This window comes from Conger conger, chromosome 6 (assembly GCF_963514075.1).
Source record: "Conger conger chromosome 6, fConCon1.1, whole genome shotgun sequence".
NCBI classification, from domain to species: domain Eukaryota; kingdom Metazoa; phylum Chordata; class Actinopteri; order Anguilliformes; family Congridae; genus Conger; species Conger conger.
The window spans coordinates 59,248,483-59,266,037 of NC_083765.1; the positions used below are offsets into that span (position 1 = coordinate 59,248,483).

Consider the following 17,555-nt stretch of genomic DNA (forward strand, 5'->3'; position numbering starts at 1 on the left):
GCCCTCCAACTCCAACACTTCAGCCCTCCAACTCCAGCATTTCAGCCCTCCAACTCCAACATTTCAGCCCTCCAACATTTCAGCCCTCCAACTCCAACACTTCAGCCCTCCAACTCCAGCATTTCAGCCCTCCAACTCCAACATTTCAGCCCTCCAACTCCAACACTTCAGCCCTCCAACTCCAACATTTCAGCCCTCCAACTCCAACACTTCAGCCCTCCAACTCCAACACTTCAGCCCTCCAACTCCAACACTTCAGCCCTCCAACTCCAACACTTCAGCCCTCCAACTCTTCCCGTTTTCGCCCCATGTACTCTCCATAACTCCGCTCCCTTCCGACTCTCTCTTCCGTCGCGTTGCGAACAGCTCCAGGGCAATATCCGTTCTTTCTCGACTGGTTCTCCGCCAAAAGCTCAGAGCCTCAGAAGTTTAATGAATTGCTCATCCTAAAGCGAGATTTGTGTTGGCTGCTCGCTGACGCATCTTCAGCCAAGTAGAGTCTCTGCCAATCGCTCATTCACTCATCCTCTGCTAGGCTGGGGTTCCTTGGGCTGGGTTCACCGGGACTTCTGTCATTTAGTACTGGATCATTGGCCTCATGTGGGACAGGCAGAAATACTTAGGGCTTAGGTTCATGACTGGGGCCCCGGTGTAGCTATGATAAAATCTGCACAGTTCTTGGGCCCTTGAGCAAGGCCTTTAACCCCACATTGCTCCAGAGGATATTAGCCCCTGCTTAGTCTAATCAACTGCAAGTCGCTTTGGATAAAAGTGTCAGCTAAATCATAATTATTATTATTACTTGGGGGTAGCATGTAGCACAGGTAGCATATGTTTAGCGTACAATGGAGACTCATTGCATCTTGTTGGTCCGGAATTAGAAACAGGCCTGGATTCTGTCAATGTTCCTTAACTTAATTATGATCGAATGCAAATGTTCTTTGCATTCCTAACAAACCCAGTTTGGATTCATCTTGGTTGCTAAACTCGCCACTGTGTCTGTGGTGAATTAATCAACAGTCTTCAGTTGCATTTAATCATACGTCCAAAGTTGAGGACAAATGCTGAATGAATCAGGCTCTAAGTCTTTGGGGTTAAATCAGCTTCTGAAGGCCCATTAACTGGATTAGTGTTTGGTATTGGTAGTGATCAAACATTTAGCAACTTCTTCCTTGTGTGAATGATCGCACAGATGAATAATTCTTAAGGGATGAAAGTGCCCTTTAAGTGAATTGTTTTAACAGCAGATTAATATTCTGGAAACTAATTAGCCTGGCTGACATCCACGGCCGAGCTTGTACCATCAATGTCTCGAGCCTTTGAGACAGGGTACCAAGGTTTACTTAAGGTTTGAGCTCCTGGGTTGCGTGCGCTCATTAATGCGGTCCCCAGTGCGCTCTGACATGGTTGCAATCTATTGCGATGACTGCAGACTTGTTAAAGGGGAACCATTGCTCAAACTGTATATTTCTTTGATTGGATATATTAAAGGTCATCTTTGTTGGTTTTATTGGTTCCTGAGAGCAGAGCTAGAAGGATCAGCGATAATCAGTTTTTCTTTCACTTAGTCATAAATCTGTGTTAGCGTTTATACATTTATTTTTAATTGGAATTTTCTTTACTGTTCCCCAGTCTGTATGTTTTAAGTCTCTGCCCCTGCTGAGAGTTAATCCGTCCTGCAATTAAGAGAAAACGTGTTACAGCTATGATTTTCCCGGGTTACCTTTTTTTGTAACACTTGAATCACACGTTCCGAAAACTCTCCTTAAGCAAGCATGCGTCTGCTGTGCTAAGAGCCTGTTATTACTATGCGGGGCCGCACTCTCCACTGAAACGCACTCGTAATGTTCTGCCCAGAACCGGTGACTTATGAAGAGCTCCATTTTAAGGACAGAAGAGACTGCAAATGGGCCGCGTTGCATTCTGGGTCGTGGGACGCCTCTGGATGAGATGACGCAGCCTGAGAGAGGGAGTGGGTTCTGGGGCTCGAACGTCGAGTGGACTGCCACTCTTTCATGCCATTTCCTGCCTCAGGAACAGATTAACTTTTTCTGGGTTATTCCCCCCCCCCCCAATTTGCTTTGTTGCTTATTTTGTCTTTGTCTTTGCACAATGGGTATGATTTAATGTTCATTTGCTGAAATTGTCTTTTCTGTATCGATCTTCACTCAGTGTATCTAATTTGCAGCTACGCAGAATTGTGCCACCCTGTTGGCCTAGTTTGTGGTGTTTTTTTTTTTTCCTCCTGGTTTCCTCACTATGGGTTTATGGGTAAATAAATAAAAAAATACAAAAAATTCAGAGTGAATGGAGAACAAAGTTGTCAAGCCATCTGAATTGAAGGCCCAAAAGTCAAAAACTTGTGAAGGCTCTATTTAATCTCTTTAAATCAAGCAAGGAAAGATGCTTTTTTGATGACTAGACTGTCAGTCTGTTAATTTGGAGAGGCACATTTTAATATGATGCTTGCTGTATTATGCCATTTTTTAGGTCAAGTAAATAATACAGAATGTGCCTTTGGCCTGCTCCTCAGAATATCAACCAATCACAGAGAACTTACTTGGAGCTCTTGGAGGAACCCCTTTTTCTCCGATGTAATTTGAGACTGTGCGACAGCTGTCATAAGCATCATTTGTCTGTGTCTACTTAAATTTTCCATTTACGCTTGATTTAATTACCACCTCCTGGAAATCCCCCTTCCTAATTAATTTCATTGAATTAATTAAAATAATTTTTTTGTTGACACCCTGTTCACACAGTGTGTGTGTTGGAGTCAGCAGCTGTAACTATCCAGAGAGAAGCTGAAGAGTGCTTGGAACATAAGCCAGGGACATATTGTCCCTCAACTAAGCCCATGCTAATGTCTCTTACCAGTGCGCGAACGCCATCAAAAATGAATGGTTTAAATAAACCGTACTGTATGAGTCTTTTCTGAGTGATACCCCTCCATGTTCTTACCCAGCAGGGCACATTTTCCTTCTTTGAAGCTTGCTAGGAAACCCTTTAGGGGAATTAATTTAGATTTGAATCACTTGCCCGAAAAGTGAGACTTACAGGAGAACTTGACATCAGCTTGCTCATTAGCACGAGGGCTGCAGTTAAGAAGGAGCCTTCTACAGTCAGCTACGAGGTGTAAGCTTGAATCCTAGCATTAGAAGTTTTTCTTGTGGTGTGGAGCTGAACAAGGGGGTGTAACAGGATCTTGATATGTCGGTCTTAATGTGACACGCAGTGGCTCTATTGGCCATTTTAAGCTTCACAGGCCGCACATTTTATAGGCAGCTCAGTATGGCAAAACATCAAACGACTGTATATACTAAAGTACAAACTTTGTGTAAAAGCAACAGGATGGTTAATAGAGGTGGCGTGATGGAAGTCATCAGACGGCACGGAAGATCACAGTAGCTGGGCTACGCATGCACATACATGTCGGTGTCCATCTTTGAAAATCTTTGCATTTTAACTGTAGTGTATGTTTGAGGCTCCTGCATACGACAAGCTATCTTTTTTTTGCGATGAGCCGTGTAACTGGCTTTGATATAATTTGGACGGACCCCTATGCTCACAGGTACAAAGACAATCCGTATAACCAGCACCCCCCTTTGTGCTGTTGAGTTCCTTGGGAAAAATATTTTCAGTTTGGTTTTAAAGTGCTTCATGTTCCTTGTGCAGGTCAGGAAGAAGAAGAGAAAAAAAAAAGAAGTAATTTGGGTCAAAGAGCACCTTGCTCTTTGAAGGGTAAAGCCTTATACGTAGTAGCAAGTGCATCGTTGAAAAATCTGAGAGGCCTGAACTGTTAATACCCTCCAGAAGACATTGCTTTTAAATAACCCCACTCAGGAGAAGTGCGCTTTACTTAATCTTTCTTTGCCCTTGGCTTGTTGCCGTCTTGCCTTCGTACTTTAAAGTTGTGCCTGCGTTCGTAGAGGCGGTGTTCACCATTGTATTAGCGGCAGAAATGCATTGCGCACTATCGTGGTGCTGTGCCTAACTTCAAGCCTCAGGGCCTGCTGGGAGTTTTGTATTCGGGAGAGCGTTCCTATGACCGAATGAGCGTAACCTTTCTAAGAGGGAAGGGTGGTCGTGCGCCTCATCGGGTCCTTGTCTTCTGTACAAGAGCGTTTGAGAGGGCTATTAACTCTGGCACAATCCCTGTGGGTGGAAGCTATAGCACCCTGTTGTCCAGTCGCCTCTCCTGTTCATTAAGGCCTAATAGTCATGTTTCCTGACTTTTAAGAGCATGTAAAATTGTATATGAACTGAACTGTCTTTAATGATGTGACCTTTTTTTGTGACTCATTGTCATCTCATGGTACGTCTTGTTTTTTTTGGTGCATTTTCCTCTTCATTTGGGTCAGAAGTTCAGGTGAATACACCAGGCTAATGGTCTATTTATTGTATTTTTTTCCTAAACTTTCTTTGGTTAAGTATCCTCAGGAAGCTCTTAGCTTCTTAGAATGCTTTAACCTTGCTTTAAAACCGTCGTTTAGAGTACACGTTTGCACTGTTTTTGGATGTTTTTTAAATTTTATTTAGATGCATAGTGTCCAAATATCTTTATCTTTATTTACTAATAAGTATCCTTTTCCTCTATTAATATCCTATAAATGTTTGAAATTGTGTTTACTTAATTAATTCCCCCTCATGGGGTGGAGGTAGCTTAAAGTTATTGATCTATATAAACTTTTAAATTTAGGACAGTTGTTGCCTTAAAGAACTTATATATTTAGCTCTGTTTAATCAGTTGCAGAAATAAGATTTTTTCCCCTTTTAGATTAGAGCTTGTCTCCTGCTGTTTCTCTGTCATTATGTTTCCCATTTAAACGCTTTGCCTAGAAGACTTACAGTGAGGCAGCCATACCATCAGACTTTGCTGGCAGTCCCAGAAAGTGACAGTAATTGGTTGTGATGTAATTAATGATGTTTCGCTTTTTCTCATGCCCGTCTGCATTAATCAGGATGTGTGCAGCATGTCTGTGTGCTAAGTGTTCTGTTCCATAGCTGGCAAGAGGGATTTGTTTTAATTACCCGGAAACCGAAAGTACAGCGAGGTCCTTCAGAAAACGGAAGCCCGATACATTCTGGAGTTTAGCCGAAGTAAAGCGGTCATTTTACGAAAATGAAAAGCTACTTTCTGTTAGATATGTACACAACTGCAGAACAGAAAACCTGCTATCCTCTGTCAGTCTGGACCAGTAGGCTTGTTTCACTTTGTTTTGATGGATTGAAGGATTGCAGCTCTGTTTTCGTAGGAAATGTTGAAGTCGGGTTTCCTCTCAGTTTTGCCTTCTGTGCTGTTTAATTGAAATCCAAATTGGTGACAGTAGTTATTGCGCTCTCATTGTGAAAAAGAGCGCACCCTGATTCACCTGTCAGCTTTGGGTTTAATTGGCTGTGGCCCAAGTGAAGAGACCAATAGTCTCCCTTTTGGGGAGTGTGTTTTGGGTGGCCCTGTTGACACAGTCATAGTGGTGGGGCAGAGTAATGTACAGTACTGTGCAAAAGTCTTAAATATAAATTTGGTCTTGGATACCTTTATTCATTTTTTGTTGTCTGCATTAGTGCAAAGAGCAAATTTGAGATTTCCAAACATACATTTTCCAAAAATGTAACGTTACAGTTAAATAAAGTAACGCAAGTAATAGTCCAATTTTCTGTTTCACATATAGTTCAGCACAAATCTCTTTCAGGTGGCTTTTGCTGTGGTGAATTTGTCACAGATCTTTTTCCTCCAGTGTCATGCTCACAGGAGGAAACTAACAGATTCAGTGGGACTCCTCCGACAACTTCTGCGTAGTAATTGTGACTGGAATCACAGCCACAAAATGGACACGCCGTCTCACACACCTATTTGGGGGTCGATTTACCCCTTTTATGCAGTGCCTTTTTCAACATCTTTCTTCTTCACATCTTAGCTTGATTCTGACTAGACCGTTTTAAATAGACTACCATACCTGGGATGCAGCAGTTGGTCCTTCCACATTTTTTGCCTCGATTTTGAGTTAATCTTTGAAGACACGTATTTCCCTTTATCTGAACCAGCTTTGCACTGCTGAGAGCAGTATTGCTAGCATGAGAGTATTTTTGTTAGATTGTTCCAGCCAGAGTGAATGTGCAGTAAGCCCCCCTGTACCTGTGTAGCTTTCCAATCTGATTTCCACTGCAAGGCTCACTATCCTCTGTTCCATCTGGCCCCAGTGATAGAGCTGACAGCAGCCTGTCTCCATGGCTCATATTGCTGATAATCGAGCACATTTTCTTGACAATATAGTGCCGTCCGTCTGGATTACATTTTATAGGTAGTCGATTGTGCTCCGCTACAGGATGTCTGTATAGCATGGGCTGACGCTCTTGAAAGGATATTTCCTCCAGGTTGTGTTATTCCACCCCATTTCCCGCATGCCCTGGGAACATTTGAGTCATGAAAGATGATTTTCTCCACTGCTGGGCTTTGATTGCGAAGACAGGCTTGCTTCCTGGAGCAGACCTGGTTTTGAGACCTGGTTTCGCAGATGATGTGAATTGACACTGCAAGGGGTCGAACTTAAGTGTGTTGTGAGCGCCATTTCTGTCCTTGTTTATCCTTGTGTATCAGTAACCGGTGGTTAAACAGCAGTGACTCGGGTGACCATAGTATGTCAGTCCTCTCCTCCTGTGAACCTGTTCGAGTTGCTTGGGTGCCTCAGAATGGATTCAGCTTCTGTCCCTCGGTCGTACAGGGGTTGTCCTCTGCCTTGCATAGTGAACTGTCGCTGTGCCGTACCTTCCATAGGTGAACTATCTCAGAGTCCCTGCACGACTTTCAGAAATGCTGATACCAGGTGCCACACCAGTGTCACGTCTCTTGAACCGTGTACTCCGTTGGAGATTTCCCAAGAATTGGGCCTAAACCCATCAATTAGGAATATGGTCCTCGGTCTTCTCCGGGGAATAACACCAAAATGAAATAACAATAATTTGACTAAAGTCCAGCTTGACCACTTATTTGCCCTAAATCTGCAGAACCAACACCTTCTATAAGATATGCATTCAAATCTGAAATTGACCCAATTGTCTGACGGTTTTCTTTTTTGCAACCACCAGCACTAGAGCGGCCATCTTGGACCTAGCTAGGTTGTGATGTCACTAGGTTGTGATGTCGCTAGGTTGTGATGTCGCTAGGTTGGTTTGTCTGCTGCTCAAGCCATTTCTGTTAGTAGGCTGCTGACTTTCAATGAGCTCAATAGTTGATCACAAGGAAAAAACTAAAGTTGAGAACCAAAGGAGGGTGCTTTTGTATTGCCTTGGGGTGCTCAACTGAGTATCACCAAACTGGTCTGTAATGGCCACTTAAGTGTTAAGTTGGATTACCTGAATACGGGAGTCTTTGACAAATACAGATGATTTGTTATTTGAACCAGAATCCACCTATATGTTCTATAGCAATGTGTGTTCATTTCAGATTTGAATGCAGTGCCGTATCTAAGGTAAAAAGCAAAAGAACCGGAATCATATTACCGATTTCATCATGTCGCCATTAAGGGGAGAGAGAGGAGCCATAACAGTAATAGGCATTGTGTCTAGCGTTTATTTGTTTATGTGAATTATAAGATTAAGGACTACACAAGTATATTCATAAAACCCCGTACTATCTATAAAAGTAGCCTTACTCAAGGTAAATTGCATATTACATCAGTTTAAGGATACAATGCGAAATATGAAAATGTTTTTTATAAGCAAATATTATTTGCCAATTTAATTTGATGTCGGTCTATCCTTAAGTATATACTTTCTCTCAGAGCTGGGCCTAATCTGTGCAAGCATTTTGTGGCTGTGTAATATTGCATCAATAAAAGGGTGATTTCATTAATACTTATTTGCATTAATTTGCATTTCCTTTTAGTAGTGGAGTACAACTTAATGGAATAATCAGACCACATTGTTTGTAAACACAAATATTGTTTATTAACATATTCAAATAATTTCCAGTGTCAATGGTCCAATTGTAATATACTGCAGTAGTATATCAAGACGGCAAATTCTTTCATACAAACCACTAGTTGACAGATTTAGACAATGGGCACTGATTGGGTATTATTTGTATTGTAATGTAATATAAATGCTCACATTAGGAGCATTTCTCGCTTGGACAGCTAAGAAAGGAGCTGAGATTTGCATAAAAGAAGAGACAAGATTTGCATAAACTTTTTGATATTTGTTAAAAATCTGCAAGTTGCTAAATCATGAATCCACAAAATAACAAGCAAAACTAGAAACAAAAAGTCAACCAGGTTCATTGTTTTTTTTTAGTTATTTTTTTTACTCATCTTTAAAGTATCAAAGCAAAAATATGCGGCGAAGTTGGACGGAAGAAGGTGGGAAAATATACAAGTTTCTTTGAATCAAAGGGAATCTTCTCAGCAAGTAGCCCTAGAACAGAATTACTTTAAAGGTGTCTTCTCATTAAAGGCACAGCCTGTTCCTTGTTCTGCAATCAACTGTAATACTTTCTTCCCTGGTAACTACCGTAAAATATGAACAGAAATACCGCTTCTTTAGATTATCGTGAGGGGTTGATCGTGCGGGAAGAATTTCATCTTGCAATCTGCTCGCTCCAACTGGGTAAATCTCCTGGGTTAGATGACATTCCAATCAAGTTTACAAAACCTTTTTTTTTTTTTTGCCAAAATTAAAGTACCGCTGCTTTTCTACTTGGATCTCTCCTGTGAGAAAGGTAATTTCTCAGAGACTCAGAAGGAAGGACTACTTTGCTGTTATTGAAACAGGAGTGAACGGACCCTGCTCATCTATAAAATCGTCCGCCTCTCCCTGTTAAGCTGTAACCGGTCCAATCAAAACGTCTGGCTTTATGAATGGAGGCTGTTTTAATGGTATTATTCAACACTAACAAACTAAGTTTCTGCAGGGTGGATACTCAGGGGATAGTTTAAGGCATATTTATTTAAGTAATAGAAGCTGATGAAAAGGAAAAAAGACTACATTTTCTGTTTATTGATGTTCTTGAGAAGTTTTTTGATGTAGCATGGATGGGATTCATGTCTCCATTATTTTAACATTAGGAGCTCCTTCAGTGGATATATTTTTGTACTATACTTGAAATCTACTTGTAGAATATTAAATAAGGGGTTAGACCAAGATATCCGTTATTGCCTTATGTTTCTGTTGGCCATTGAAATGTATATGGAATAAAGAGGTCCAAAAGTGTGCAGCACACAAGCTATGGCTTAGCCACGAGCACATAGTACCATGCAAGTAATATTCTTTACAGCACAATAATTGCCAATTGATGCACTTCAGTTTGGTTTTCACATTAAAAGTGTGGACAAATGCTATGTTCCCCGTACTGAGAAATGGTTTGGGGACTGAGATCTCCAATTCTCACACACATTCCTGGATATGTCGTGGCTCCCTTGACATGCCAGGGGAATAGCTTACCACCCCCACTCACTGAGGCCTTGGGTATGATTTCTGGTGAGTGTCAGATGTGAAGGGCTAGCTGTCTTTTTGAAATGCTTTACCCAAGCGTGCCTTAATTAAGAATAGTGATGATTTACCTGTAGATTGATGCAGGTTCGGTTTGTATCAGTGTGGAACACTCATCCATTTAAACAAGGCGCATCTGATGGAACAGATGTGGCAGCAAGGTTTTTTTAATATATTAATGAAATCGGTGGTAGTCTATCATTGTCACAATACTAACGGAAGGCCTCATCGTTTTTCTGTGAATGCTTTTCTGGACTTCACAGTAGTTCTGGTGCTCTGTTGACATTGTTTTATGTAATTTTTCTCTTGTTTTTTTTTTTTTATTTGTTTTTTTTGGGGGGGTTGTTCCATTTTCTTTATTCGAGCGCAGGGAAAGCGCTGTCCTTTTCTATCGTTCATTGTGAAATGGGCCACGCTATATTTAGCAGGAGCTGACCGGCATTCTTCCAATCAGAGGCCTCCGCCGAGTGCTGAGATTGGCGGTTAAAAATGGCACTGCTTTGGCGGAGAGGGCCACTAATGGCCGTTGATGAAGAGACGTCAAGAACGGCCGACATTTAATGTGCAGGACCACTCAAGTCCGTCTCGGGGGAGCCTGCCACCATGGTCCTGCCGAGGGGGCGGAAGTACTTCCTCTTACCTAATTGCGTTTAGTGTTTGCTTAGGGAGTCTGTCAAACCACCCTGACGGCAGAGCGTTCGGTGAATGCCGCTGATGGAAAGTGCTGGAAGTTTCAGTGGGTTGCTTTTCCCTTTCGGTTTTTGCACCCATTGAAGGGAAAAGGCTCTTCCTCTTCACTGTGGGACCCATGGAGAATGTTCTCATTTCTCACACTTGCCTCGTGAATTATCATATCTGAGGAATACAGACTGGAGTCTGAGTGCTGGACAGTGGTAAGAGTAGCCAGCACTAATATGGCTGAACACTGTCTAAATGGACATTAAAGCAGGAGAAACTGTCTATTTATAGCCAAGCTAACGAGGGCTGTGTCCGTTTCTGGTTTTCATTCCAACTTCGGGCCTTAATTACCTAATTCGCCCCAAACGTTTATGCCATCTGACATTTTAGCTACCTTGATTGGTGGTGTCGCATAAATGACGGCTTTAGCCTGTTCTTGTGTCCCTGTATGAAGTTGTACTGTGATGTAACGCATGTGTGAATCAGTGTTGGTGTATACAGCCAATTCTCTCATGAAGCCAATTGGTGGAAACTAAAGTCTGCATACACAGCGGCCCTCCAGGACCGGAAATGCCCGTCCCTGATTCATGGCCTCAGCGCTGCAATTGCCGTAAACAGAGATAAAAACGTACATGTGGGCTAGCACAGCCAAGCTGGGTAGTCTTGTGGTAGGGTGCTTGATTGGCAACTGTTAAGTTGCTGGTTTGAGCCCTCAGTGTGCCCACAGGGAGAGTGAATCTGGTGAAATGACGTAAAAAAAAAAAGAAAAAAAAAAGGAAGAAGTCTGCCGTTGGGCCCTTGAGCAAGCCCCTCGTCCTCGTTCCCGCGTTCTCTCTCCCCACTTGCATTTCTCCCAGGGCGTTCTTGAAAAAGAGAAGCAAGATCTCAACGGACCTTCCCTGGGCGAATGAAGTATTAACTAATTAAAGAAAAGGGGAGTTTCTTCTCCTCTACTTCTGCATGGCGGTTCTGTGTCCAATCACATCCGTCTTATATTATATAATGGTTCGATTCTTTTCTGCATTTCATTCCGTGACATTCCCTAAAGCCTGATTTATACCTTGTCGCACTCCCCTTTCTGACAAGTGCCATGAGACCGAAATGTCCGTGTCCTCCGATGTTTCACATTTATACTTCAGTGAAGGCCCGCAGGCAGGGTTCTGTCTCTATGGTAACAAGACTCCAAACTGCCGTTTATATTTGTGAAAACATGGCGGTGCCTGGTGAAATTATTGAGAAAAAAAAAAAAAAGAATTATCCATTGGCTGTCTGATCAACACTGCGCACTGGCACTGAGAGAAAAGACATTTATTTAAAACATTTTTTTTTAGATTTTTTTTTAGTTTTTTTTTTCATACGATACTTACCAAGAGATTTGGGAGACAAAGTATAAGTCATGCTTAAGAAGCGTGAGGTTGTCGGACATACCCTGAACGTATAGGTCGGGAATGCGGTCACATTTTGCAGCCTGTATCCTGACCGGTTGTCCGGTTGAACTCCGGCCAGGGCCCGTCGTGCTCATCGCGGGGTGGTGTCGCTGACTGCTTTGATGGGGGTGCAGGGGCGAGGTGCGCGGGGGGGGGGGAGAGGAGGTGCAGAGCGCCAGGCCGTCGGCGGGAGAGCAGGAGCGAGCGTCTCCCGCCCGCCGCTCTGTCACGGTGCCTGGCGGTGCGTGGCGAGACCTCGCTCCGTCTGTCAGGAAGGCCGGGCGTGACGGGGCCTCCTCACCTCACGCCCGTCCCTCAGCCTCGCGCGTGCGCCTCGCCGCCCCTCTCCCTGCGCTGTCACGCCACAGCCCGCGCGCCTCACAGTTCATTTTGATGCTCACTCTCTTAGCTCTCGAGTAGTCTCGAGAAGCGCACGGTTGATCTGGTGCCCTTTGCTCGAGGGCCCAGATGACGAAGACGACTCGGGGCTGAGCCTTTTTTGAATACTGTTTTTGATCTGACAGGTTCTAACATGATGCATACTGAGCAGCTATAAAAGCTATACAGAGGAACTGCATTGGAGTATTTGATTGAGCACCAAACTGAATTGTTTTGCTCTGGTGAATATCATTAATAACAGAGGAACTCTAAGGGTTTTTCTCCCAACTTGCGTGTAGGCAGTTTTTACTTCACATGCTTGCTGTTTTTAGGGTTCAGGTCTGGTGCTTGCTTGTCTGCTCCTCTGTATAGTGTTTTTGTGACACTCCTGTAGAAAAGCAAAATACACATACAATTGAATGGTACTCAATTCTTCTTCAATTCTGTCAATTCTTTAAGTATCAGTAGCAGTATTCAGTGCTCAGAGCATGCATAAACCCAACACTCTTTCTGCCTCCCTCACACTGCCTTGCAATGGGGAATGTACAATAGGAAATGCAGATATCCATTTGGCGAGATCCCAAGCTGCTAAATTGGTTGTCGACTGAACGTGCAGACTGAAAACAAAATGGCTGTGCGGGACACGATCAGTGCACACAAACATGACCCAGAGAAAGCGCTCTGTGGCCTAACCTCCATTGCTGCAGCCCTGAAACCCCATGACCGGCACTCAGCCTGGCAATCGTCTGCCACAAGTCCTGCTTCCCATGAAGCATCACCAAGTTTCACCCAAAGACAAACTTCACATTTCTCTCTTGGATACCAGGCTCGCCAATAAGATATGGAGGGTATTAGCTGCTGTGTACTGTAGTGGCCTTGTTAGGTCTGTGTCCACTGTTTCATTTTGAAACAAGCCTGTCTGAGCCTGTTCAAGTTACAATATTAGTTTTCTCAGCGTGATTCATCCGACATGCCAGATTTGAACTTTTCACATGAAGTTGTTCTCTGTTTCATTAATTGAAAATAAGAATAAAATTGCCTTGGCACCCAACGTGGGGGTGAACATGTCCAATTTCCACCCTAGTTTGGAATGTCCAATTATCCCCAGCCGCTGCAACCGTTCATGCGCGAACCCCACTGCCGTTTCAGAGTGTGTAGACTTCCCCGGTCCTCCTTAGAAGCACAGTCCCGCGAGCCTCCTACTTTTCACACTTTCATACAAGGCTTTGGCATGTTGCCTCGTCAATAGGTGCCCAAACAACCAGCAGGGCTCGCTAGAGAGAGATGAAACTTGGACCCTGCCTGTGAAAAGCAGTTGTGCGTGGCCCTGTTGAGCCGAGAGCCACAGTGGGAGCTGGCACGGGCCGGGTATTGATCCGAGACCCTGGGGCTCATCCTAGCACCCCCTGCGCGTTGCCTTAGGCTGAATGAGCCACCCAGCAGTCAAATTGTCCTCATTCTTCACAGTAGGAATGAGTTTGCAAAACGTTGCACTTGTTCAGCTATGGATTTTCTTGTTAGAAGGAAGACTGCAGCCTTGAAAGAGATTTAGCCTATTTTCGTGGTTAGTGAGATTTAAAAAAATAAAAATAAAACAACATAATCCTTAAAGCCCTGCTCAGTGGCTGCAATTTCTTGATAAAAATTGATGTCATGTAAGCCTAACTAACAAATGCATGTTAAACATGTTTTTTTTTTTTTTCATCTGGAGATACTGCCTTTTATCTTCTGGAGCATAAAATGAAAGATTGGCAACTTGTCAATCTTGTTCTGTGTTTTGAGATCATTTGTCTTTATTCTGCATTTGTTTTCCCTGTCACTCTTCTTATTTTTCTTATGAAGTCAGAACTCGAGCCATGTGCATTTTGCTAAATTTATGATCATTAGAATGGGGGCAGCCTGTAGCCTAGCGGCTAAGGTGCCTGACTGGGACCGGGAAGGTCGGTGGTTCAAGCCCCGGTATAGCCAAAATAAGATCAGTACAGCTGATTGCTCCAGGGGGGATTATTCTCTGCTTAGTCTAATCAACTGTTAGTCGTGTTGGATAATAACTGAAATGTAATGTAGAAATTTGCAGCTGCTGCTTTTGAACAGAAGTGCAGTTGTAATGTTGGTTCCTGACTCCCATGCCTAGATTTGGTTACACAGACAGACTGAGGTTTTTACACTTTATAATCTGTGGTTGCTGGCATTCTTAAGAAATGAATGTAATGTCCATGCAAATACATGTGATAAAAACAAAGTCTGCAAAGTCTGCAAAAAGTCTATGTTTATGTGTTGGCCAAAGCAGAGAGCACAGGGGTACAGCCCTGTCAGTGCAAAAAATAATAGAGGGGGTTTCCTTTTATGTTTGAAGATGGAACATTTTCACTGTCACTCTTATTGCTCACCTTTTCTCACAGATACAGTTGTTGGCGTGGGGGCAGCAACATTGAATTGTTTTCCCCTCTGTCTCTCACATCTGTATCTTTGTTTCTGGCAATTTGTGTCTCACTGGAGAGAAATGAAATGGAAGTCGGCTCATAGTACGTTGTGCTGGTTCAGATGACCACGATGAAGGTGTAGGAGAGTGGTAGAAGAGTGGTGCCCTGCTGTACCTTCCCCGCAGCCTCCCAGTCGACCGTTAACCTCCTAACCACCTCTTTCTGACCTTCCAGGCGCCGTGATCGGAGACGGGCAGTCCGCCGTGGCCAGCAACATCGCCAACACCACCTATCGCCTCCAGTGGTGGGACTTCACCAAGTTCGATCTCCCCGAGATCAGCAACGGTAAGCCTGCGTGGCCTCCCACTTTTGCTAGGCTTTGAGGTATAGGTTTTAATAATCACAGAAACACCGTATACAGTTTATGTGTAGAGTGGAGAGTGAGGGGTGATTAAGCCTGATTTAGGTGTGCCGTCACCCATACCCCCAGTCTATGTTCTGAGACTCTTCCTTTTCGAACCAGCAGACCAAGCCTTCCAAATGTCTCCCAGTTCTACAATCATTGCCTCAATCTGCTATTTATCCTCGGCTGTTTGACTAGTGGTGTGTGAAAGGGAAGAGGGAGGGAGAGGGATGAACAAGCCTCCCAACACCCCATGGGGTGGAATTTCCAGATGTTCTCAAATGTTTTTTTTATTTTTATTTTTAGTTTTTTTTAATGCATTTTGAATTTTATCGGCATACCCCTATATTCTGACTGGGTTGTCTTGAATCATTTGTGCCGTTTGAACTGTGGTGCGAATCCCCAGTGGGCCCCAGTGTGTTGAGAGTGACCCAGTTCTCCATGTGAAATCCCAGCGCACAGGAAGTGGAGAACAACACCTCGACGAGGCCTCGGGCTGCCAAACCTGTCAGAAATCGGTCCCGCCTCGAAAAAAAAAGGTCAACCGTGGAATTTCCTCATTTTCATCTTACCCGTTGGAAATTCAGCGGCCGTGCTCGTCATGTCCGATCAGCCGGAGCTCCCGCGTGGCTGTAAGACACTGCTTTGTTAAACCCGCTCTGGCGTCACTGCGCAGAGTGATGTAACGCTGTAATCGCGCAGTGCTAGAGATTGCCTTCCTGTCCCGGTGGAAACGGAATTCCATCCGGGCAGGTTTTCTTCACAAAACCTGACCTAGAAACGGGGCTCGCATCCGCGAATTATTGCCAGTCACAGATCCATGCACACCCGACCCGCTCTTCGCCGCTTCGCGATTGCAGAGTTCTCTGGCACCACGTTCATTTTTAAGACAAAATGGCCTCCGTTTTCTTTTTTTTTCTCTTTTTTTTCTAGAAGTCTCTCTTGTATTCCTCCCTCAGTCACTTTAGTCCACATCAGAAAATGTGAATTGCATCAAATGGCGATGGCAGGATATCGTTCCCACAAAGAGTTGCGCTTACGAAAGAGACGCTATTTGGGAAACCGTCAGGGGGCTGCACTTATAAAACCATAACCCCCCCCGTGTCTTACATTAGGCTTGTGATGAAAATGAATGCCTCCTTATTAGATTAGGTTTTGCAGCGTAATGGAACCGCGGCGCCATGGGTAAGTGTTTTTGGGCGATTACGGACGCTCGGTCGTCTCCGGTGCCTTGGGCCTCAGGTCCACCGCCACGCGGCTCCCCGGCAGACCGAGCTGCGAAATGGAAAAGCACGCCACTGGGTAATTCATGTGAATTATGCCTACGCCTTCATTAAATCAAGGGCCTCGGCGATTCTTGAATTCTTTAAAAAATGGCTCCATAAGAAAGGGTTTTACATTACGTTACGTAACTCTTCAGGTTATTTTGTCCTCATCCGTTTGCACAGTGGACCTACATGGAGAATGTTCCGGGCCGTTCCTTCCTGCTTTTACTTACTTTTTTTTTTTTACTTACTACTTACTTTTTGTTTGGTTGTGCCGTGATGAGTCCCTTCATGCTGTTGTTCGAGAGATTCTTTCCAGAACTTCTTTCTGTGCATCGGTCGGATGAATCTAGGTTTGAAGGCCTAAAGATAAGAGCTTATGTATGACTGCGTGGGGGAGACTCTACTTTCTTGCGATATTATCATCGTTCTACTTCAAATTTTCAGTTCGATAATTATCATTTAATTCATCACTGTTCCTTTCCACAGTTCAGCCCTTTGTCGGGTTTGACAAGAACGATGTTTCTGTGCAAGCAAGCTGTTGCAACCTCCAACACAAAATGATTGAAGATGTTTTGTAATGAAAAGGATTAAAATATTATAAACCCTGGCATCATTAATAAAATATCACAAGAGTGGCGTTTCGTCTACCTTCTGCTTTATGTCAAGTCCCAGCTCATACCTTCACAGCTCCGATTAGTGGGTGGCAACGCTAGCAAGCCAACCACCCCCTGCAAGTGATACTGCCACCCACAGAGCCTGGGAGCGTGCCGTCTTGCCATCTTGTTTCTCCCTCTCTATGCTTTTCCCTGATTATCACAGAGCTGTATTGTGCCTCTGAAATATTCTAACTGTAGTTTAAATCATTCGAGCAATTCCATGGCCAGTAGAGTCCAGTAGAGCTGCATAAGGGACCGACAGGGTTAATTGGTCCTGATGGTAATAGAAGCTTATACCAGTCTCTGTTATGTAGCTGTCTAGAACTTTATGATACAAATGTCTGGCAGTTGTAACATCTGTTATCATGGAATTGCCCATTTTCCCCCCTTTTTTCCACGATTTGCTCCTCACAGATTTTGCTCTATAGAAGAGAGAACCTGCTTTATGTCCATGGTTACATTTTTCCAAATACTTCTTCAAACTAAATGTAATGCTAGTTCATATACGGCATAGTTCAGGCTGCCTGTGCCTACAAAAAAAATCAGTAATTAAGCATTAGCTATTGTCCTATAAGTCTCATTGTAGTCCCTGGGTAAGGTCCCTGAAGCTAGTAGCTAATCTCACAGATATTACTGTTGGTCTGTAATATATGTACTGTGAAACTCTTAACTATAAGCTACGTAGCACAGAACTATAGCCTTCTGTGCTAGCGTAGCACTGCCAAATAGAGATTTTAACAAACTGAATTCGGCCTGAAGCATCCCTTGCCTAATCGGGCAAGTGGCTCAGCCATTTTTATTGTCTTGTTTTACTTGGTTTTTCTTAAAAATGGGCAAAC

The 17,555-nt window shown here is 43.6% G+C and overlaps 1 protein-coding gene across 1 annotated transcript in view; it reads left to right on the plus strand.

Annotated features, from left to right (window-relative positions):
• The window catches only part of ambra1a (autophagy/beclin-1 regulator 1a), a 102,711-nt gene that overhangs the window by 41,379 nt on the left and 43,777 nt on the right, over positions 1–17,555 (plus strand). Inside the window, 1 exon segment of the mRNA XM_061245405.1 lies at positions 14,624–14,734. Within this exon segment, the coding sequence (XP_061101389.1) occupies positions 14,624–14,734 (111 nt within the window).